Source organism: Scyliorhinus canicula, chromosome 28, assembly GCF_902713615.1.
Source record: "Scyliorhinus canicula chromosome 28, sScyCan1.1, whole genome shotgun sequence".
NCBI classification, from domain to species: Eukaryota; Metazoa; Chordata; class Chondrichthyes; order Carcharhiniformes; family Scyliorhinidae; genus Scyliorhinus; species Scyliorhinus canicula.
The window spans coordinates 13,907,705-13,932,555 of NC_052173.1; the positions used below are offsets into that span (position 1 = coordinate 13,907,705).

General features: G+C 49.6%; 1 protein-coding gene across 1 annotated transcript in view; it reads right to left on the reverse strand.

The window, feature by feature from the left end:
- LOC119958101 (formin-like protein 3) overlaps positions 1 to 24,851 on the reverse strand; it is a 154,574-nt gene that overhangs the window by 13,258 nt on the left and 116,465 nt on the right. The window contains exons 19-25 of the mRNA XM_038786329.1: positions 24,534 to 24,736; positions 19,729 to 19,963; positions 17,898 to 17,966; positions 15,315 to 15,395; positions 8,800 to 8,929; positions 8,208 to 8,371; positions 5,501 to 5,602 (exon numbers count right to left, since the gene is read on the reverse strand). Coding sequence (XP_038642257.1) covers positions 5,501 to 5,602; positions 8,208 to 8,371; positions 8,800 to 8,929; positions 15,315 to 15,395; positions 17,898 to 17,966; positions 19,729 to 19,963; positions 24,534 to 24,736 — 984 coding nt within the window. The remainder of the gene's footprint in view (positions 1 to 5,500; positions 5,603 to 8,207; positions 8,372 to 8,799; positions 8,930 to 15,314; positions 15,396 to 17,897; positions 17,967 to 19,728; positions 19,964 to 24,533; positions 24,737 to 24,851) is intronic.

The following is a 24,851-nucleotide window of genomic DNA, read 5'->3' on the forward strand; positions in this document are numbered from 1 at the left end:
CAATCCACCTGACCTGCACATCTTTGGACTGTGGGAGGAAACCGGAGCACCCGGAGGAAACCCACGCAGACACGGGGAGGATGTGCAGACTCCACACAGACAGTGACCCAAGCCGGGAATCGAACCTGGGTCACTGGTGCTGTGAGGCAGCAGTGCTAAATGTGCTACCGTGCCGCCAACGGCTGATCTGGCTGTGACCTTAACTCTACTCTCCTGCCTGCACTCCCCCCCCCCCCCCCCCCCACACATAACCATGACTCCCTTCTAGATGAAAAATCTGTCTAATCCAACCTCCACTGCTCTCTGGGGAAGAGACTTCCGCACATTAACAACCCCCTGGATCTTGCTACAATGGAAGGATGCGAGGCCCCCAAGCGTGGAGACCTGGATCAATGACATGGCGGGTTTCATTAAGCTAGAGAAGGTCAAATTCGCCCTGAGAGGGTCGGTACAAGGGTTCTTTAGGCGGTGGCAGCCTTTTCTCGACTTTCTGGCTCAACGATAGGGTACGGGGACAGCAGCAGCAGCAACCCGGGGAGGGAAAAGGGGAGGGAAAAGGGGGGGGGGGCCGACAATGACTATGTTTGTTTATTTAATTTTAATATTTTTTAAGTTCTTTTGTTGTTCATTAGGGTTGGGGGGGGTGGGGGGATGTGATACATGCGCCGATACGGTCTGGGGGTGTCACAGTTATTATGGGTTATTTTGTTGCATTTCATTGTTTGTCGTTATGTTTTATATTTTCTGTAAAAAATTCCAATAAAAATTATATAAATAAAAAAAAACAACCCCCTGGGAGAAGAAATTTCTTCTCATCTCCATCATAAATGTGAGACCACTTCTTCTGAAATTGTGAAACCCCCCCCCCCACACAATTTGGAAACAACCTCTCAGCACCCACCCCATCAAGCCCCCCCCCTCCCCCAGACCATGTGATCACCTCTCATTCACCTGAACCCCAACGCGTACGGGCCCAATTTGTTCAAACTTTCCTCAGAAAGCAATCCCCTCGATCCCAGGAATCAGCCTCGTGAACCTGCTTCAAATTGCTCCGGTGCCAGTATATCCTTAAATGAGGTCAAAACTATCTCCGGTACTTCCAAGTGTGGTTTCAACCAGATTTGACTATGGCATCCCTCACTCGTCACTAAAAACTGCAGCCCAGCAATGCACCATTCGGCCCAAGTCTATGCCAGTGCTTCACATAATCTCCCTCTCATCTTCATCCCATTCAATCCCCTGTGACTGCAAATTCCACATTTTCCCCAATCTCTGGTCAAGTGAGTTTCTTCAAAATTTTGTGTCTTTTCATTACATTTTCTTTTCAATGTAAACACACCATGATTGAATGATTGAACTGCCCCCCCCCCCCCCCCCCCCCCCCCCCGACCACCCGGTGCTGACCACATCCCCCAAATCTATTGCGGCCTAATGGAGCTCCTTATTTGGTAATAGTTTGCAGTGGAGAGCAGGAAAAGGGACCGCAAACTCATCTCTCCTTCACCTCCTAGTCAATCAACGCAGCAGCTGTGTTTACTGAAGGAAGGAGGTTTCAACTCTTTTCGTTAAACAACATTTCAATTGGGAAACAGCTCAAGTCGCACGTGCTTCAGAAGATAAACGCCAGACGCAAAGCGGCCTGCTGCATTTCTTGACTCGCTGATGAAAGGAGTGCAAAATGGCTCTTTTTACTCACAGATGAAGCAGCCCGGGCTAGAAACTCTTCGATTCAAATTCCACCCGGCCTAGTTTATTATTAACGGACGCACAGAAACAGGAGGCCATTCTGCCCTTCTGCTTCTGATCCTGTACCTCAACTCCACCTATGGCTCCATATCACTCAATGTCCTTATGCAATAAATATCTCAGTCCTCAAAGCTCTAATTGACCCCAAACATGGTTAGCCGTTTGGGGAAGGGAATTCTAAATTCCCATTACTCTCTGTGTGGGGGAAAAAAGTGCTCCCTGTTTTAACTCTTGAAGGACCAAGATAATGGCACCCTCGTTCTCACCAGAGCGACCAGTTGATCTAGTAATCCAGAGACCCAGGGTAATGCTCCGGCGATCCAGGTTCACATTGTCGATTGTTGCAAAAACCCATCTGGTTCACTAATGTCCTTTAGGGAAGGAAATCTGCCGTCCTTACCTGATCTGGCCTACACGTGACTCCAGACCCACAGCAATGTGATTGACTCTTAACTGCCCCCCCCCCTCCCCCCATTGAAATGGCCGAGCGAGACACTCAGTTCAAGGGCAATTAGGGATGGGCAACAAATGCTGGACCAGCTAACGAAGCCCAGATTCCAGGAAACAAAATCTGCATCGGCTCTTCAAATCCTTTTGACTATTTTAAATGCCTCATTCGGCTCTCCCCTCAATTTACCACATGGCCTGGAGGTTCGGCCCCGGGTAACTGATCCAGTTAGGATATCACTGTGGCTGCAAAAGGTGACAGGGAAAACCTTGAGTAACCATTTCAGACCATCAAGTCTGTTGGGTGATGCTTACACACACTGAAACATCATGCTGGTGTCCAGCGGCCGCACACCAACATGAAGAGTGGCCACTGGGCCAGTGACGAGAGGACCATGTACGCTGCCTGACTCAGTACTGTCAGGGCAGGACAGGAGGAAAGTTGGGTGGGGGAGAAGAGAGAGTGAAAACGCTTACAGTGGATGTGAGTCAACTTTTATAGAACCCGCCGAGAAGTGAGCGCAAGCTGAGGATGAGAACCTCTCTGCCAGTTCCCCCAGTTTCGAGCTGTGCTTTAAGTGGAACTTCCATAGAATCCCAGAATCCCTACAGGGCAGAAGGAGGCCATTTGGCCCACTGAGTCTGCACCAGCCCTCCGAAAGAGCACCCTCCCTATCTAGATCCACTCTGTCTGCCCGTAACCCCACCGAACCTGCACATCTTTGGACACTAAGGGACAATTTAGCATAGCCAATCCACCTAGCCTGCACATCTTTGGACACTAAGGGACAATTTATCATGGCCAATCCACCTAACCTGCACATCTTTGGACACTAAGGGACAATTTATCATGGCCAATCCACCTAACCTGCACATCTTTGGACACTAAGGGACAATTTAACACGGCCAATCCACCTAACCTGTACATCTTTGGACACTTAAGGAACAACTTAGCACGGCCAATCCACCCAACCTGTACATCTTTGGGCTGTGGGAGGAAACCAGAGCACCCGGAGGAAACCCACGCAGACACGGGCAGAACGTGCAAAATTCACACAAGCAGTCACCCAAGGCCAGAATCGAACCCGGGTCCCTGGCGCTGTGAGACAGCAGAGCTAACCACTGTGCCACCCAGCTTGTGGAGACAACACTTCCTAATCACCCCCCCCCCCCCCACCCCGCGCCCCCTCCAATGACTACAGGATTAGTGCAAATCTTCCAGCAGAAGATCTCGCCTTGCTCTACGCCGTACCCCGCAGTTTGGGCCTTGAATCTTAAATCAAGCGTTGCCAAAAATTCGATCACAGGGTTAAGAACGCAGCTCATTTTTCTGCCGTGAAGAGCAGGAAAGAAACATTTTTCTCAAATAGTTTCCTCAGCTCCCTCGAGGAGCCCAAAATCACCATTTTAGAGTATGTCAGAGACGTTCTGGCTGTTTTATTTTCCTGAACTGAAATCATGATGTGATCATTTTCCTGATTGAAGGTATTCGACTTAAGTTCACATCTCATGACTTTATTGTTTCAAAAATAATCCATATCGTGCCAGCAAGTGGGTGGCCAGAACCAGGTGGCCGTGCAGAGGGCAGGAAATGGGCTGGACAATGCCAGGAAGCGAGTGCATTCATTAACTCCAGCCCTTCCTTGCCAATCAGCAGCACAGTGCTCTTTCACAGGTAGCTATGGTGCAGGGCCTTCAGGCTGAGAATCACAAACAGGCTCCCCTCTGCAGAGGCACGCGAACCAAATGCCAGCCAAAGCATTTTGGGCAGCAAGTGGCAAGCGGAGGGTGTGGAGGGTTAGTCTGCTGATCCAATCATTCAAATGGACCGTGGATTGTTTCCCAAGGATCCCAGGTTCGATTCCGGCCTTGGGTGACTGTGCGGAGTCTGCACGTTCTCCCCGTGTCTGCGTGGGTTTCATCCGGGTGCTCCGGTTTCCTCCCACAGTCCAAACACATGCTGTTAGGCGGAATGGCCGTGCTAAATTGCCCCTTAGTGACCAAAGGTTAGGTGGGGTTACAGGGCTAGGATGGGGGAAGTGGGCTGAGGTAGGGTTCTCTTTCAAGGGGTCAGTGCAGACCTGATGGGCTGAATGGCCTCCTTCTGCACTGTAGGGATTCTATAATAACCCGTGTGTCTAAGGTTTTTTATCTATCTGTTCATGGCCTGTGAACATCGCTGGCAAGATCACCATTTGTTGCCCACCCCTAATTACCCTCAATAGAGAAAGCAATTTTCTTGAATCGCTGCAGTTTGTGTGGTGTAGGTACACTCACAGTGCTCTTGACTGCGTTACCTCGATCAGTTGGTGGACATTACTACTTTCCGTGATAATAGGTTTATTCACAGAATGCAGCATTACATATATCTGCTTCCTACCTCCTACCCAGCAGTCTCCCTTTACAAGTGCTCTAGGTACTACAAGTGCTCTATTAAACAATGATCTTCAGCCGTGTATCTGAATAATGCCATTAACATCTTGTCGTGGTTTAACACAACAAAATGGTTGAGTGGACCATTTCAGAGGGCAGTGAAGGGTCACCACATTGTTGTGGGTCTGGAGTCACACATAGGCAGAGAAGGTAAGAATGTTCTCCCCTGACAGGCATTAGTGAACCGGATGGGTTTTTACAATAATTCAGTCGTTTCATGATCATTATTATTGAGTCGCATTGCCTTTCTCATCTATTAATCGACTTCAATTGAAACCCTTCCACCAAACTGCCAAGGAGGGATTTGATCTCTCGTCTTTGCAGCTTTAGAACCAGGCCTTTGGATCACGAGGCCAGTAACAGAACCACGATGCTACTGTGTGCACTACCCCCACCCAGTTGGAACACCCTGGCAACACTTGCTGTCCGGCCGCACCTATGAAGAATAGCCAGCTGGCAGAGTGCTGGAGGGCAGCTAGTGCCCATGGTGCCACATCCAAGGAAGGAGTCAACACTTCCAGGACAGTGGGATGGCAAGGAGAGGGGATGAGATCCGATTTCCACAAAGGTGGCTCTTGGCAGACTCTCAGCAAAGACAGACCAGAGCGTGGTTCATCTGGGTTGACTTTTATCTGAAGTACAAAGCACCATCTTGCTTTTTTGACACCAAAATGGGGTGTCGAATATCAGCCAGAATCCATGGGCCGACACAACAGGGCCTACCTACTGGGCCATGCTGCTTTTACCACATACTCCACCTTAACTTCAGCACATCATGTTACTAGCATCTAGAACCACTTCCTCCAGAGTTCCCCTTTGAAGCTACGCGAATACCAAATGGATGCAAAAGAGAACAGTCACAAACAGATCTTACCCTGTAGGATTTGACAAACCGGACAAAGACTGGGAAGAACACTGATGGAGGCGTTGTCTTGGGATTTTCTCCAAAATACTCAACCACTTTATTGTATGCTTCCTGTATAGAGCAGAAAGGAAATTAGGTGCAGTCTTATTAACCCTCCCACCGTCACCAGATTACAGCTGCAATCAAACCAGCTGCTTAATAGCAGCCATATTTTTTCTTTTCTTTGCTGTCTCTCATTGGCAGAGGTTAAAGGTCAGGGGTCAAACAACAAGGCGTGATCGCCATACACCAAGAATTAATGACTTCTTCCGTGAAGGTGGGGTTGAGATTCTTCCTCACTTTCACGTTTAGCAATGCAGATTGATGTTTACTCAAAAGCTTGGCTGCGGGGGGAAAGGGCGGGGGGGGGGGGGGGGGGGGGGGGGGGGGGGTGGGGGGGTGGGGCGGTTCCACTGTAGTTTGACATTTTCCCACACACTCAATTTTATCCTGGTCTTTTCACACACCTCGGAGAAGAACACAAGGAGTCACCTCACACCCAGCACGGAGAACTCACAAGAGCAAGGTACACTCCCATTTTACTATTTATTTTATGCATCCTGTATCCTGGTGTAGTTCAGAGACGCGAGGCTCAATTTATGCCTTAACTATTTGAAGGCAGTCACAGAACCCAGGCAGAACTCTCTGAACTCTTCTTTAATGTAGTGCTGTGAGGTCTTTTACATCCACCTGAGGGGCAGGGGGGCCACAGTTTAACGTTTTGTCTAAAAGACTCGGGATCGAAGTATTCCTGGTATTCTATCGTTTTAAAAAAAATAATTCATGAAATGTGGACGTCGCCAGCTCGGCCAGCATTTATCACCCATCCCCAATTGTCCTCGAGAAGGTGGTGATGTGCCGCCATTTTGAATGGCTGCAGTCCATGTGGTGTAGGTACTTCCACAGTGCCAGGATTTTGACCCTTTGTTAGGGTCCTTCCTGTTGATTCCCCTTATCTCCCCTTTCTTTTATTTTGCCGTTATTATTTTGGATCCATGGCTGATTAATGTTCATGTGTCTTTAAGTCAAGTAGCAGAGAGGAGGGATTCAGAAGTTACAGGAGAGAACACTCTGCTGGTTTGAACAGGAGCTTCAGACTTTTAGGCACCAGAGAGAGAGAGAGAGAGATGGGGTGGGACTCGGTTTGATTGATTGATTTAGGAACTGGCCCAAAAGGACATACTCTGCTCAGCAACCGGTTCTGATCGGATCCACTCCCGTTGGAATGATTTTCAGAGTTCCAAGGAGCTCAGTTTGACTCCTGGAAGTACAAGGACAAGGACTCTCTGTCTCTAACCTCCGTGTTTTCTCCAGGAAAGCTGCGAGTGCTGTATTCCTGATGCTGCAGAGAACCTAACTGAATGAATCTACAGGAAACCCATTCCAGGCTGCAAACAAAGACCAGGGGTGGGATTCTCCGACCCCCCTGCCAGGTCGGAGAATCGCCCGGGGGGGGGGGGTCGTCGTGAATCCCGCCCCGCCGCCGGCTGCCGAATTCTCCGCCGCTTGTTTTCAGGTGGGGGCAGGGATCGCGTTGCGCCGGTCAGGGGCCGTTGGTAGCGCAATTCTCCGGGCCCTAATGGGCCGAGCGGCTGACCGTTTTCACCCAGTCCCGCCGGCATGAAATGGACATGGTCCATCCCGGCGGGACCAGACTTGAAGGGTGGTTAGCGGGGTCCTCGGGGGGGGGGGGGGGGGGGGGGGGGGGGAGGGCGCGGGGTGATCCAGTTCCGGGGGGGGGCGGACACACCACGGTGGCCTGGCCCACGATCGGGGCCCACCTATCTGTGGGCGGGCCTGTGCCATGGGGGCACTCTTTCCCTCCGCACCGGCCTCTGTAAGGCTCTCTGATGGCCGACGCGGAGAACAAAGCCCCCGCGCATGTGCAGGAAACACGCCGGCGGTTCTGCGCATGCACTAGAACATACTGGCAGTCCTGCGCATGCGCCGCCTGGCAGAGGCCCTTCGGTGCCTGTTGGCGCAGCGCCAACCCCTCCAGCACCGGCCTAGCCCCCGGAAGCGCAGAGGATTCCGTAACTTTCAGGCGGCCTGACCCAGGAGTGGTTCACGATGCTCTTGGCGCTGGTACGGGCCGCCCCGCCGATTGCGGGAGAATCCCGTCCCAGGACTCTCCCTCTCTCTCTCCAGAAAGGCTGTGAGTGTGGTATTTCTGAAACTACAGAGACCTCAAACTGAAAGCAAAGTTTGACGAGGAGTAAGGTGCTGGTAAAAACCATCTGAAACAAAGACTCTTTTCCCCTTTTACGTAATATTTTTCACCCCTTTCTGCCCCTGTGTTTCTCTGTCGCGAGCGTAGGTAGATTAGATAGATATAGAGGGTGCGGGCAAGTTAAGTAGAGGGCGGGGGCAAGTTAAAATGGGGATTAGGAATTAGATAATAGATAACCAGTTGTATCTGCTGCATTTTTCATTACAATTCTCATTATAAATAAAAAGTAATTGTATTTACATTTACAAACCTGGTGACTGTAATTATTAGACAGCCAAGGGCCAAAGACTTTGGGTGTTTTTCGAAGAATTGTTGGTTAATTTACCGCGCACGAGCCCAGGGTGTCATGACACCAGCAACAGTGAAGGAACGGCCAACTTATTGGCATTTTTGAACAACAAGCTGATTTGATATTGAGAGGAAAGCTCAGTGATACGTTGTACTTGCCTGTGCAGTTCTGGAATCTTTCTGAATTTTTTCCAGCTTCCCTTCATTTTGTGCCAGGAAATCCTTCAGCACCATATTGTGCTCATGCATACTGCTCTCTCGTTTAACCAACTCCATGTTGTGCCCCATCTCCTTGACGTCCAAGAGGACGTTTTCCAATGATACTGCGAAAGGAAATGGTGTGGAAAGGTCAGGAGAATGATACTGCACAAGAGGGGGCCATTCGGCCTATCGAATCTGTGCTGCCACTTTGAAGGAGCTATCTGATTAGTCCCACTCCCCATAGCCTTCTAAACACTGGTTATTGACCCTTCTGCCACTTGAAGCATTTTCTCCTCACTTATAGCTCAAGACCTTCCGTGATTTTGAACGCTTGTCACATCTCCTCGATCCCCCTTGTCTGCTCCGAGGAGGGCAACCCCCCGGTTTCCCTAGCCTCCCCACATTAACTGCAGTCTTACATCCCCTGGTAAGACTGGAGCATCGTTGTGTGGGCTGGGGGCCTTGCACAGAACGAGAGCACGCCAATCTCTCCGACAACCTGAAGCAACAGGAGGACATGATGTCGCACAGCATTCAGGCTAACACTAACCTGCCGCAGCCTTCTCGATGAAGTGCAGCTCACTCCAGAACGTGGCGATGTTCGAGTACTTCTGTTTGATGACGAGCGCAATGTAGTGCAACAAGGTCAGCTTTCGATCAGTGGATTTGGTATCCGAAAGCTGGACAGACAAGAAACATTTTGAGAATCGGTTGATTTTTAGTCAGATTCAGTCACGACTTTCAAAAGACAAATGGACAAATACTTGAACAGAAAAAACAATCCAGGGCTACTTGGAAAGAGTAGGAGAAGCGTGATTAACTGGGTATTTCTTTCAAAGAGATTGCACAGGGAACGATGGGCCCAATGGCCTCAGTGTGTGCTGCAACTTCATCAGCCTCAGCCATCTCCTATAAAAACTGCCACTCCTTGACCCGTTATCAAATTTCTTACCTGGCATCGAACTGAAAAAAGGTCAAAGAGCAATCACTAGGTTCTAATCTTTCCCCCGCCCGCCATGCCAAATGTGCTCCCCGCTTCAAGGGGGGGGGCTGCCCTCCAGGCTTCTTATCCCCCCCCCCACCACCAACCAACCACTCTTACTTGTCAGCTCAGATCATGAAAGGACAATTTTCAGCTCCCCCCATCCCCCTCAACCAATGGAACAGGTTTGATTGAGGTGTTCACTATCAGGAGGGGGGGCTGGACAGAGTGGATGGGAGAGAAACCATTCCCTTGTGACGGAGGGGTCGAAAACCAGAGGACACCAATTTAAGGCAAAAAAAAGAACCAGGGGCGACATGAGGGGAAACGTTTTTGCACAGAAAGTGACTGGAACGCTCTGTCTGAGAGTGCAGCGGAGGTGGATTCAATCAAGGCCTTCAAAAGGCGATTGGATCACGATCTTAGAATAAAAGATTTGTAGGCCTATGAGGGAAAAGGCGGGGGGGTGGGACTAGCTGAATTGCTCTCGCAGAGCGCCAACACCGTCATGACAGGCCAAATGGCCTGCTTCTCTGCTGTACCCATTCTTTACTTCTATCTCCCTTCATGGTTTAGCATTACAGAGCAATTCAGTAAAATATCCTCACTCTCGATGGGCGGGGGGAAAGCACATTCAGGATGAATAAATACATTTTTTCTGCTGCAGTCCCACTGGCCTCTTGTGAGAATTCCAATCAGAAATGGGACTTCCAATGTGAGGCATCAATGGGTTGCTAGGGCGATTGCTCCGGGTGACCACCATTGTGAAAAAAAAAATTCCCTGCAGAAGTGACTTTCGGCACGTTTGTGAATAATTTACGAAGACCGTGGGACCTTGATCCAAAATCAAGTCCAGCAACGCTAATTTTCTTTTATTGGTTCATGGGATGTGGCCATCCCGGAGGGCAGTTATGAGTCAACCACATTTGCTGTGGGTCTGGAGTCACGTGTAGGCCAGACCGGGTAAGAATGGCAGATTTCCTTCCCGAAAGCAGGCATTGTCAAACTCGGGGGCACGACCCACGGGTGGGTCACGGGCGGGTGTCGGGAGGGTCGCGGAACCGTCCGTCGCGGCGCTCCCTATCCCGCAAATCTGTGTGCTGTTAATAATGGCGGCTGCAAGCGGCCTTCAAATCTGTGTGCTGTTAATAATGGCGGCTGCAAGCGGCCTTCAAATCTGTGTGCTGTTAATAATGGCGGCTGCAAGCGGCCTTCAAATCCGTGTGCTGTTAATAATGGTGGCTGCAAGCGGCCTTCAAATCTGTGTGCTGTTAATAATGGTGGCTGCAAGCGGCCTTCAAATCTGTGTGCTGTTAATAATGGTGGCTGCAAGCGGTCTTCAAATCTGTGTGCTGCAAGCGGCCTTCAAATCTGTGTGCTGTTAATAATGGCGGCTGCAAGCGGCCTTCAAATCTGTGTGCTGTTAATAATGGTGGCTGCAAGCGGCCTTCAAATCCGTGTGCTGTTAATAATGGCGGCTGCAAGCGGCCTTCAAATCCGTGTGCTGTTAATAATGGTGGCTGCAAGCGGCCTTCAAATCTGTGTGCTGTTAATAATGGCGGCTGCAAGCGGCCTTCAAAACGGCTACAAACACGTGAAACAAATGCGAGAGCACTGCACATGCATGCCAGATCATCGGCACGCATGCGCAAAGCTATCCGCATGCGCACCGATGATCGGGCACGCATGCGCAGTGCGGCCACTTTTTAAAAAAACGGTCGCAGCTTTAAAAGTTCGGGGAGGTTTTATTCATTTAATTTTTATTTTTTTCATTCATTTTATTTTTATTTATTTTTACAAGTTCGGGGGAGTTTGATTTGATAAAATTTTACCGGAAAAAAGTGCAGAACTTTGGACAGATGGAGACTCCATACTTTCCGACACCGGAAGGCTTCACCTTCATCCAACAGGTTCCATTGGAGGAGCGTGTACGAGGGCCAAAGGGACCCAAAACCATTTCCTCCATTTTTGTCAGCAGCAAACAAGGTAAGAGAAAATGGTGGGTCACGCAGCTCGGCCGGCGTGGGCGGCGAAGGTCGGCCGGCGTGGGTCGCGAAGGTCGGCCGGCGTGGGTCGCGAAGGTCGGCCGGCGTGGGTCGCGAAGGTCGGCCGGCGTGGGACGTGAAGGTCGGCCGGAGTGGGACGCGAAGGTCGGCCGGCGTGGGACGCGAAGGTTGGTAAAAAAAAGTGGAAAAAACTTTTGAAGAACACTGCCCTAAAGGACATTAGTGAAGCAGATGGGTTTTTCGACAATTGACAATGGTTATTTAATTCCACATTTTTATTTTTTCCAAATTCAAGTTTCACCATCTGCAGTGGTGGGATTCGAACACAGTGCCTAGAACATTACCCTGGGTCTCTGGATTACTAGTGCAGTGACAATACCACAACGCCACTGCCTCTCCTCTCTCAATTCTTTCACTCACAAGTGTTGAAATACTTGAACCTTTTCGGGCATCAGGGAGGAGTTTTATTGTTTTGATAGTTCCTGTAGAATTCAACATATCTGCTTCAACGTACATTCTGGAAGACCATTAGCAAAAAGGAAAACATGTTCCTTTTGGACGGCACGGTGGCACAGTGGTTAGCTCTGTTGCTTCACAGTGCCAGGGTCCCAGGTTCGATTCCCAGCTTGGGCCACTGTCTGTGCGGGGTCTGCGTGGGTTTCGTCCGGGTGCTCCGGTTTCCTCCCACAAGTCCCGAAAGACGTGCTTGTTACGTGAATTGGACATTCTGAATTCTCCCTCTGTGACCCGAACAGGCGCCGGAATGTGGATTTTCACAATAACTTCATTGCAGTGTTAAGACATAGAACATAGAACGCACAGTGCAGAAGGAGGCCATTCGGCCCATCGAGTCCACCCCATCCCCGTAAACCAATAACCCCTCCTAACCTTTTTGGACACTAAGGGCAATTTATCATGGCCAATCCACCTAACCTGCATATCTTTGGACTGTGGGAGGAAACCGGAGTACCCGGAGGAAACCCACGCGGACACGGGGAGAACATGCAGACTCCACACAGACAGTGACCCAGCAGGGAATCGAACCCGAGACCCTGGAGCTGTGAAGCAACGGTACTAACCACTGTGCTATCGTGGTGCTGGGTAGGTGAATTGGCCACGCCAAATTGCCCCTTAATTGGTAAAAAAAAGAATTGGGTACTCTAAAATTTCACAAACAGCAACGTGATAATAGCCAGATCAGTTTGATCTGCGATGTTGATTTAGGGATACAGACAGTGACCCAGCAGGGAATCGAACCTGGGACCCTGGCACTGTGAAGCCACAATGATATTCACTTGCGCTACCGTGCTGCCCACAATGTAATGTTAATGTAAGCCTACTTGTGACAATAATAAAGATTATTATTCAGAAAGGGCTGGAAGTCTGCAGACTAAGTGCTAACTTGTTTTCTTTTAAATATCTCGCAGGCTCGGCCTTCATTTCTTCGAGGACTGGGAGGTCTAGGCTGTGAGCATACAATAGGCTTTCTGGCTTCGATGGTTGGTTTGAGCAAAGATTAGCCATTCAGTTGAACTTGTCTGAGCAGAAAATGTGCTTGGATCGCAGTGGTTGCCAATAACGGATGAAAAATCGCCAACTGGCAAACATGGAATTGTTTAATGTAAAACGGCCGCGGTTTCAATCTTGAGGAAAATAAATCATTTTTTGAGAACATTTTACAGAGAAACAGATTTCTTCTGGAAAAAAAAATGCCTTGGTGGTAGAATATATAACTGGGAATGCTGGACATCTGAAATATATAAAACAAACTGCCTCTCGCATAAACTAAAGGCCTCAGACACCCCAGGGCGGTCTTGCACAGAAGGAGGCCATTCAGCTCCTTGGGCGTATTCTGCCATTCGATTGTACCACGTCCCATCTGTAGCTCAGCTGCATTTTCCTGGTTTTGTTCCATATGCCTCGTTACACTGAATCAACAAAATCTATCTATCTCGGTTTAAAAACTTCAATTGCCTTCCAGCATCGGGAGCCTCTTGCGGGGGGGGGGGGGGGGGGGGGGGGGATCCAGATTTCCACTACTGTGGGAAGAAGTGCTCCTTGTGAGCCCTGTGTTTTGGATTCCTCCGCCAGAGGAAATAGTTCCGCCGGAAGCTACCTGATCAAATCTTTTTCATATTTTAACTGTCTCAGATCTGCTTTCTTTACCTTCAGCTGAATGGATAAAACATTACAGGGGGTGGGGGGGGGGGTGACAGAAGGTTTAGTTCAGTAGGCCGGGTGGGGGGTGGGGGGTGGGGGTGGGGGGGGGGGGGGGGGGGGGGGGGGGGGGAGGGTTCCAGCAAGCCAATCGGCCTCAAAAACCAAAAGAGAGAAACGAAAAAAAATAAAAAAAATAGTTTGCCGGGATTCTCCGTCGCTAGTCGGCTCCGCGCCCGCCGCGAGCGGGGACGGAGAATTTGGCGCTCTGCCAAATCGGTCGTTCACCGCACGGAGAATCCCGCTGCCGAGAACAGACGGAGAATTCCGGCCCTTATCTTGGGGGTGGGGGGCCTGGGCAAAAAGCTCTATCCCTGAAGCAGATATTTGTCTCTTCCCTCCCTGCTTTCATGGTTCGCTGTCAACTTCCCCGATTTCCTGTGTTTATCTCCCCTCCCCAACCCCCCCCCCCCCCCCCCCGACGTGGATCACAGGCTGAAATGTTGACAGCGGTCTGGCTGATTTTTTTTTTTTAAACACTCGAGCCCACAAAATAAACAGTTGGCAAACACATCCTGCTAAGGTCAGCTAGCGCTACAGTCTGCGAGTGAGTGGAATGTGATTTTGATCAACTGAGCTTCTATATTTAGCCAAAGTTATGCGTGTTTGATAGAAAAAACTAATCCTGGTGTGAGGGGCACATGGAGGGGGGGGAGTGGGGGAGGAGAGAAGGGGGAGGGGTGGATGGGGTGAGGGAAATCATTACTAGACTGCCCCTTAAACTTGTGTTTACAACCAGTCTAGACTGGCTGGATGAATGTCTCCTCGCTATTGACTGTAAAAGGTTCAAACTGGAGGTGGTTTTGAGCGCTCTGAGATTCGGCACGCAACCTCCCACACAACCTCAGAGACAACCTCTGATGCCAGGGCTAAAATGCATCATTGGATTCATGGGGAGGCTACAGCAGTCTTCGTCAAACCACTGACCTGAACTACCCACCACCTTCTTTCAAGTTCAGAAACGATCAAAGTCACACATCATGTGAGACGGTGGCGTAGCAGTAATATAATTGTGGCTAATGCTCCAGAGGCCCCAGGCTAATGCGCTGGGTACATGGGTTCAAATCCCACCACGGCAGCTAGTGGAATTTAAATTAATTTAATACAATCTGGAACATAAAGTTAGCCTCAGTAATGGTGACCATCAGTGATTGTTGTGGAAACCCATCTGGTTCACTAATGTCCTTTAGGGACGGAAATCTGCCGTCCTTACCCGGTCTGGCCTACATGTGACTCCAGACCCACAGCAATGTGGGTGACTCTTAACTGCCCCTCTCTGAAATGGCCGAGTGAGACACTCAGTTCAAGGGAAATTAGGGGGACGGGGGGGGACGGCAGGGTGGCACAGTGGTTAGCACTGCTGCCTCACGGCGCTGAGGACCCGGGTTCGATCCCGGCTCTGGGTCACTGTCTGTGTGGAGTTTGCACATTCTCCCCGTGTCTGCGTGGGTTTCCCCACAACCCAAAGGTGTGCAGGGTAGGTGGATTGGCCATGCTAAATTGCCCCTTAATTGGAAAAAATTATTGGGTATTCTAAATTTATTTTTAAAAATTCAAGGGCAATTAGGGATGGAGAACAAATGCTGGGCGATGCCCACAAACCACCAAAGGATAAAAGAAAATTTTTTTTTTTAAATCACACAAGTTGGAAAAGGCAAAGAAAGTCAAGGTAGAGATTAGGGTCAAATGCCAGTTTGGGTGGCCTCAAGAATGCCTGCACAATCAATTAGAAATAAATGGCTCTAAATCTGGCCATTTCAAATATATTACCACACATTACCCTAATGAAGCAGATTGTATTTAGAATGACACACCCCAGTAGTACATTACCCTGCAGAGTCTGAATGGGATAATACATACCAGGTCCAAACTCTGAAGTTTGAAGCCATACACACCTCCTCTCTTGCTACTGTTCATGTAGTTACCGAGTGCCAGAATAATCTAGGGAGAGGGAGGAGAAAGACACGTTACCACAGACATTAGAGAATCATCTTTATCAAAGGTAATCGATCCATGGAAAGTACAGCAACATTAAAAGCAGCTGTGATCACAGAGTGAGCTATAAAAGTCCACTATTAGCGCGCACACTGATTTTTATGGGACAGGTTGGTGGTGTTCAAAATGCAGGCACTTGAAGACTACTTCCCTTCATCTGTGGCCTTGGGAGGACCTGCTGCTCAAGGTGTTGCAGGCCCTCCAATTGTAGCTCGCGGATGTCCTCTGCTGTCCTTTGCCTGCCATTCAGTAAAAAGATGGCAAATATTAAGGGCTCATTCATCTCCACAATTAAAGGTTCCTCAGGCGACCTTTACTTGGGCACATAGTCTTGGCTGACACGCCCAGTGCTACACTTCAGAGGAAGTGGCGTCTTGCAGACGAGATGCTAAACCCGACTTCCCTCTGACTTGGTTGGATGGACAAGAGTGAGGTAAGATTCCCACGGACAACAGTGAGAGTAGGTGTCCTAACCCGCATTTATCCAACATTACCAGCAGAGACCTGTTGGGCTGAATGGCCCGTGTCTTTGCTGTAAATATGATGTGCTCACTCTTGCATGTATTTGCGAGCTTGCTGTGTACAAATTGGTTGCCATGTTTCTTACGGTACAATAGTTGACTATACTTGAAAAGGACTTTATTCGCCGTGATTCACGTCAGGATGTCCCAAGGTCAGGAGAGCCACTTGATGAATGCAAGTTGTCTTTTTTCTGCTACTATCTTTTGAGAAGTGTTCGGTCTCCACTCCACAATAGCTCACCGCAGCACTGCTGTAATCCCACCTTCCCCAATCAATGCTGCAGTCATAAGAGTTTTTCAGCACAGAATAAAGCGCTTCAGCCCAGCGTGTCGGTGCTGCCCATCAAGCACCGATCTACTCTAATCCCATTTTCCAGCACTTGGTGCGTGGCCGTGTGTGCTGGGGTGTTTCAAGTGCTAATCTAAATGCTTCTTAAATGTTGTGAGGGTTCCCGCCCCTCTCACCCTTTCAGGCAGCGAGTTCCAGATTCCCATCATCCTCTGGGTGAAAATGTTTTCCTCAAATCCCCTTACCTTAAATCTCTGCCCTTGGTTATTGACCCTTCTGCTAAGGGTTCCTTCCTATCCACCTCATCTATGGCCCCTCATAATCTTGTCCACCCCTCAGGTTCCCCCCTCAGCCTTCTCTGCTCTACGGAGAACAACCCCGGCCTAACCAACCTCTCTTCATAGCTGAGACGCTCCAACCCAGGCAACATGCTGGTGGCAAGATGACAGAGACAGAACCTCGAACAGGACACAGACTGGCATCGTGGGCATCAGATTAGTTAAGCAATACTGGCATAGACTCAAACCCTCAGAGACCTTACTGGAAGCATCCCCCAGTTTAGTTTCCAATCACGGTAGACAAGCGGGTGAAGCAACTCAAAGTTGTGAACAAAGCTCTGAAACACAGATTTTGTGTTTTTCCACATCAATAATAGAACAAATGCCACAAAAAAAACCAGTCTTTTGACAAGGATTGCTTTGTGATCAATTTTTTTCTGTATGGACTTTGACAAACGTCTCCAGGAAAGTCTTCTTTTCCCCGACTTTCCACTCCGTTCGAGTCAGAAGTTTATTTTCTCCCCTCCACTTCTGAAATAGTTTCAGCTCCTCAAGTTTGTTTTAAAAATGACTCCCTAAATGTATCTCGTTGACATACTGTCAGAGTTTCTTCAGTCAGTTTGTAAACAAACAGATTTATATCAGCTGCCTGTGCTCGAAGCGCTGGAATCGCCTCCTTGAAACATACCTCTTCAGTCACATGACCTAATATCTTAAGTGGTTCGGGGTCAAATGTTGTTTCATAATCCTCCCATGAAGCACCATATAAATGCAATAATGATAGGGGAGACCATTGGATCATTTGAACAAGAGGCCTCGCCTTGCCAGCGCTGTGCAACTGATTTTCGGCTTAACTCCATATATCTGACTTTGGGCCATGTTGCCAAGCACTATTGGCGAACAACCGTCTCAGAATTTTAATTAATTGATCGAGCATCAATTGCCATTTGTGGAGGAGAGTTCCAAACTGCTCCCACCCTTTTGTGCACCGAAGGGTTTCCTAATTTCCTGACAGGTCTCATGTTGAACAGAGACGTGTGTGCAAGCAAGCACGGAGACGGCTCCTGGCCTGATTCTCGTCATTAATAAATACATACCGTCAACCAATTAAGACGAGACTTCATTAAGACCTACCAAACGGTATGCAACACCCCACAGCGAGAACCTACGGGAGATGGGCAGGAATGACACCTGGTAACTGCACTTCAAATGTACCCTCCCCTGCAGAACTGTGTGGCATCTGCATAGCAGAAACTGTGCAACTCAATGTGGGCAAAATCGTCTTGGAGCCCGAATTCAAGGCGGCTCTGAAATACTGTTCAGATCGTCCCTTGATTGGAATTAACAAAGGCACACTCACCTCCAGCATTCGCTTCAACTTCTGTGAGGTCTTAATCGATGCAGAGGCTGCTATGATTGCGTTCAATTGCTGGAAGAAAACAGGTTTATAGCATCAAATATCTTTTAGATAATATATATATATTGGGATAGACATGTTAATCTTGGATACTAATTGTATAAAACCCATACCCACAACTGCCGCGACAGTCAAGAATTACTGGACGCAGACATTTTAGGCAGAGGGAACTGTAGCGACATGTATGGACAACTGATAGAGAGGGCTGACGTCAAACTGGATGCGACAAAGGAGAAGTGGGAGGAGGACCTGGGGTTCAAAACAGGGTGGGGACTCTGGAGCGAAGCACTGCACGGGGTCAACTCCACCTCCACATGCGCGAGGCTCAACCTAACGCAGCTAAAAGTGGTACATAGAGCCCACTTGACCAGAACCCGAATGAGTAGGTTCTTCACAGAGGTGGAGGATGGGTGTGAACGGTGCCAAGGAGGCCCGGCCAACCACATCCACATGTACTGGTCTTGCCCCAGACTTGCAGGGTACTGGGCAACCTTCTTCGAGGCTATGTACATAGTGGTGGGGATGAGGGTGGAGCCATGCCCGAAAGTGGCGGTCTTTGGGGTTTCAGACCAGCCTGATCTCTTCATGGGGAGGAGGGCGGACGCCCTTGCCTTTGCCTCCCTGATTGCCCGCCGTAGAATCCTGTTTGGCTGGCGGTCAGCAGCACCACCCAGAGCTGCAGACTGGCTGTCCGACCTCTCGGAATCTCTCCAAATGGAGAAAGTCAAATTCGCCATCCGTGGGTCAGAATACCACAGAACATGGGAGCCATTCACCCAACTGTTCCGGGACCGGTTTGTGGCCAGCAACTAGGTAGCCAGGGATAAAGGTAAAGTAGCCAAGGCACAAAACGAAAGAGGGAGGGGGGGGGGGGGGGGGGGGGGGGGGAGGAGGGTGGGAACACAACAACAGTGGGAACCAGGAGGGAGAAAAGAGAGGGGAACCCAGGCGGGAAACGAGACACAGCGGACCACAATGGCCACAGCAAACACGGCAAGGGGGGGGGGGGGGGGGGAACCCAAAAGAATGAAGAGAAGAATCGATTTAAACCCATGTAAATCACAAAAACCGACTGCAATGTAAATAACCAGCTGCCCCCCCCCCCCCCACCCTTGCAAAATTCTTCTCGATCTGTATACATTTATATTTTGCTATGTATACCAAAAACCCAATAAAAACATTGAAAACAGCCACATAATTCTAGTTGAAAAAGAAACTCTCGCCATTTACGTCCAGCTTAAAAATAGACCGGCCACTCTCATTAAAAGCAGCTGAGTTATCCAATATTCAAAGCTTCAAATGTTGAGGGCAACCGCCATGGCCAAATGCCATCATCGCTGAAGCCCAGGTGATGGAGTGATCCCCCTGCTCCATTTTTCCTCCGGGTGCTCCGGTTTCCTCCCACAAGTCCCGAAAGACGTGCTGTTAGGTGAATTGGACATTCGGAATTCTCCCTCTGTGACCCGAACAGGCGCCGGAATGTGGCGACTAGGGGCTTTTCACAGTAACTTCATTGCAGTGTTAATGTAAGCCTACTTATGACAATAAAGATTATTATTATGTGGTTGACTGCGCCTCTGAGATGGCCAAGCAAGCTACTCGGTTGAAGGGCAATTAGGGATGGGCAAGAAATGCTGGCCCAGCTAACGACGCCCACATCCCATGAAAGAGTAAATAAAATGTTGCCCCAATACTTAGCGTTTCTTACATATATCAATACTGGAAATATGGCTGCCCCCACCCACCTCCGATTTCGAGATTATGGGAGACCTACCGGATTCAGCATCTGAGTATTCTCGGAGAAATTCCCAACGAAGGTCATGATGGTCATGCGTTGTGGCAGGCGCTCGATCTTGCTGAACTGTAGCATGAAGCGGTCCTCGTTGGACAGATCATCGAGTGGCTTCCGCTCTTTCTCGTACTGTCGCAGAAGCTTGACCTCGCTCTCCAACGGCAGGAAGCGATTCAGACACTCCACAAAGTCTAAGGGCAGGGTCTTCAGATCGTACCTACAGAGAGGGCATGGGCAACGCTTTAGTCGACAAAACCAAACTCAAATTCACCAGAGACTTTACAACTGAAAATTACTCGGAGGGAGGAGGTGGGGGGGGGGGGGGGGGGGGGCAGAGGGGGGCTTCCCGTTTCGTACACATTTCACGCGAATCATTTCAACAGTGCTGCAGAGCATGCGGCGTCCGCCCGGCTTTATCGCGCATTGCAAATTATTTCCTGCCGCGTGTAGCTGCTTGCTGCTATAGCTCGGAGCACGCGTCTCCACATTTGTTCAGCTTGCAAACGCGGGCAGAATTGACGCTTAAAAAATCCGGTTCACACAAACTTCCTTTTTGCAGCGTTCTTGCGTCGAGCCTGTGGCAATAGCTGGCTCACTGGCTTCACAAGCGCGCACGTTGCCAGCTGTGCCCAGGTGGCAGTTTGGGCCCGTGGGGGTGGCGGAGTGGGTGGCAATACCCCCAGACAAAATGTAACGGCTGGCACTCGATCAGTGGGTGGGAAGCCGTCTGGTCAGGAACACGCACAAAAATGCTCACTTCATTTCAAAAGTGATCAGAGAGGGCCGCCAATTTTTGAAGGGGCAGGGAGATTAGCCACTTGGAGGCAGAGGGTGCCCACTGCTGCCAGTTTCATGCTTCTCGCAAATGGCAGCTGAAAGCTGGCACAACTAACGCGCACCAGCATTACAAAGACGACTGTCGGTCCAGTTATTAGTGAATAGGGTTATTCGGCCATTGCTCACGCTGTCAGATTCTGCCATGTGTTCGGTTAAGATCCAAAATATCCTGGTTCAAAGCAGGGCCGACTTTTGCAATTGGCAGACGCTGCTGGACACACCACTTGGCATTTTGTGGCACTGGGGCAAGCCAATCGCAGTCTCCACGTCCAAGCAAGATAGAATAAAGACAAATCGACAGCGATTTGGTCTTCACACCGCACTTCAGAAGCTTGGATTGAGCAAAGGGAGCTCCTGCACAGTACAACCCCGAAAAAATATCTTTGAAATGATTGTATGAGGCATGCTGCTTTCCAAGAGGTCACCTGGTGGAGGGAGGAGCAGGAAGCACAAGCATTGGCACGGAAGGCCCAGAGAGAGAGGACAAGGAACCCGCTAGGCCAGTGCAAGGAGAAAGACTGCAGCAACAAGGCACCAACATGTGAAGCGTACCAAAGAGCCAGCCCGAGAATCACCTCAAATTGGCAACACTCCAAAAGCGCATGTGTCTTGCCAATCCCAACTTTGGTTCCTCGTAGCGGGTAGGCTGGAGCTGCTTCATACACCCCCGCCAGGAGGCACTCAATGCAACCCTAAGATTGCAAGTCGAGTGTCCTGGGAGTTAGCAATTGCTGTCGATCGTTAATGCATGTGTCCCATTCCTTTGTTTGAAACTGCAACACTGTCAGTAACTCACATGTTGCAAACTAACTTAAATAGCTCCACTCAGATACAGAAATAGTAAGAAGTCTTACAACACCAGGTTAAAGTCCAACAGGTTTGTTTCAAACACTAGCTTTCGGAGCACTGCTCCTTCCTCAGGTGAATGCGCAGGAAGGAGCAGCGCTCCGAAAGCTAGTGTTTGGTGTTGTAAGACTTCTTACTGTGCTCACCCCAGTCCAACGCCGGCATCTCCACATCACAGATACAGAAATGCCCTCCGAATAGATGAATTGTCCATTGTAAAATATTACAGAGAGTAATACCTGGGTTCTAATTTCGACTATTTCACGCTGAATGATTATTACGCGACTTTCCACGTTCCGCCTCACGTAGTGCAAGCCATCAATTGTGCTACTCCTGATGTCCGGATGTCAGAGTAAGCATGCGTGGGGCTGCGTGGGGCTGCGTGGGTCGTCCCCCCCCCCCCCCCCCCCCCCCCCGCTGGGGTTGCTCTGGCGTGAGACCTCCAAAAGGGGGTCAGCTGTATCTGGCAGTCTGGCTCTGCTTGCCTTCTGCCACATCTTCCCTCACTGCCGCATCAGCACTCGGAAGGCCCAGATTGCGCACAGAGCCGGGAATCACGACTGACACGTGCGTGTGTCGTCCCCGTCTCCCCCCACGGATGTCTCACTCCTTTACTCAGACCCAACAATCTGTCAGCAAGTTCAACTTTGGTATGTGAATTCCGACATTACAATTGTGCAGTTGTTTTCAAAGTGAGGTGGATTGGGAGTCTAGGCCCATATGGCCGCTGAAGCCATGGAGACACTCACAAGGGATGATTCTCCTGTGCCTATGAGCTATGCCCATAATGTCTCCATGGAAACACCACCGGTGCTCTACATGGGTCATAATAAGACTGCAGTGCAGACATTTTGCCCAGATGTGTGTGATGGGACTCGCTCCACAAGCACCCCCAGAGATTGGAGCAGATGCCCTCCACTGAGACAGTGGCTTGTGCAGGCAATCCTACTCGGACGATGATCTCTGTCCGTGACGAGACACTTGGAGCTCAAAGTCCCCAGACCCCAGCCAAGCGAGAGCTCCGCCCAGCTTAATGGTGGGGTCCTCTGCACCGTCACATGACCCTGTAGGAAAGTGAAGAGTGATGGGCATGCAGAGGTGCAGCATTCTATCCAGCTGTGGGTAGAAAGGAGGAGGAAGAGATCGCGTCAAAATGCAGATGGAGGACAAGCGACAGAGGACAAAAGGGCAAACAAAACGTGCTTTGTCTCAAACGTTCCGGCAGATTGCTCGTCACATTGTGTCCAATGCAGTAAAGCGCCAGATTGCTGGGTCTCAAGAAATTACCACAAAGTGAAAAAAAAACAAAAACAGCAAACCCAAAATGGACAGCGCTGATGTCCAGCGTTACAGGTGATCCATTTAGCTATTAGCAGAGCCTTTGGGCTTTACCATAGTCCGAACCAGTCAAGCCACAGGCTCGAGTCGCAAGCTCACAGGGAAGTTTAGTCAGAGACGGCGGGGGAGGGGAAAGGAATGGACTCTGCCTCACCGACAGTGCCAGCCCTGACAACCCCATCGCTTCTGGGAAAGGCAGGAAGAAGCTAATGAGGCAACAGGAAACGTCCGCCAATTCTCAGGGCAGGCAAGGCCGAGATTCTGAGCTGCGCAAAGCAAAAGTCGGCTTTTTGGCATTTGGTAGGGCTTTTGACATTAACTCATGAATAGCCAGTGGGTAGTGACTCCAATGTGACAGCCCCAATATTTTAGTTGCCTGACAATACAGCAGAACGTCAATGACATATTAAGAGGTAGAGTGGGATAAGGGCAGGGAATCTAATATATGGGTAGTGGGGAGACGTTGGGTATGTTACTGTGTGTCGGACCGTTCTATTATTCAGAATGTTAATATGTTAAAATTATAAATGCCTCAATAAAATGTTTCCTAAAAAAAAAAGAGAAGTGGAGTAGGCATGGCAACTGCAGGATTTGAAATGGGGCTGGGGAGTTAATTCATGATAGGCTTGGGTACACCTTCCTTCCCTCAACCCCCCCCCCCCCCCACCCCCCCCCCACATCACAGCACCAGGGACCAGGGTTTGATTCCAGCCTGAGTGACTGTCTACGTGGAGGTTGCACGTTCTCCCCCCCGTCTGGGTGGGTTTCCTCCGGGTGCTCCGGTTTCCTCCCGCAGTCCAAAGACGTGCAGGTTAGGTGGATTGGCCATGATCAATTGCCGTTAGTGACCAAAAAAACTGAGGAGAGGTTATTGGGTTACGGGGATAGGGTGGAAGTGAGGGCTTAAGTGGGTTGGTGCAGACTTGATGGGCTGAATGGCCTCCTTCTGCACTGTATGTTCTATGTTCTGTGTCCAAAGATGTGCAGGTTAGGTGGATTGGCCATGCTAAATTGTCCCTTAGTGTCCAAAGATGTGCAGGTTAGGTGGATTGGCTATGCTAAATTGTCCCTTAGTGTCCAAAGATGTGCAGGTTAGGTGGATTGGCCATGATAAATTGTCCCTTAGTGTCCAAAGATGTACAGGTTCGGTGGATTGCCATGCTAAATTGTCCCTTAGTGTCCAAAGATGTGCAGGTTAGGTGGATTGGCCATGTTAAATTGTCCCTTAGTGTCCAAAGATGTGTGGGTTTGGTGGATTGGCCATGTTAAATTGTCCCTTAGTGTCCAAAGATGTGCAGGTTAGGTGGATTGGCCATGATAAATTGTCCCTTAGTGTCCAAAGATGTACAGGTTCGGTGGATTGCCATGCTAAATTGTCCCTTAGTGTCCAAAGATGTGCAGGTTTGGTGGATTGGGCGTGTTAAATTGCCCCTTAGTGTCCAAAGATGTGCAGGTTTGGTGGATTGGGCGTGTTAAATTGCCCCTTAGTGTCCAAAGATGTGCAGGTTTGGTGGATTGGGCGTGTTAAATTGTCCCTTAGTGTCCAAAGATGTGTACGTTAGGTGGGGTTATGGGAATAGGGTGGGGGTCGTGGGCCTAGGAAGGGTTGCTCTTTCAGAGGGGCCAGTGCAGACTCGATGGGCCGAATGGCCTCCTTCTGCCCTGTCGGAATGTTATGGGTCACGATTTATTTACGCAGGAGGAGCCAACCCACACTTCACACTAAAGTGACACAATCAAAGAGGTCTGAAGGGTTTACAACATACATTTGAATGGCCCTGCAAATCTCTTCAGTGGTCTTGCCAGCCTTGCGCAACGTAATGGCGAGATTCTTTGCTCGGTTGGCTTCGAGCAGCGTCACTTTACTCAGTGCTTTCTGCGCACTTTTGCTTTTCTGACAGGAGATTTCAATGGAGGGTCCCTGGGCTTTCGTCTTGAAGAGGTCTTCAAATTCATCCATGTCAAGCTCCTACAGCACAAAGTGATCGGATAAATACCTTAATTATTATTTTATACTTGACGGCCCCCGTGCTCACAGGAATTCTATTCCCCCCCCTACCCAGAATGTTACCTATCTCTGTGTT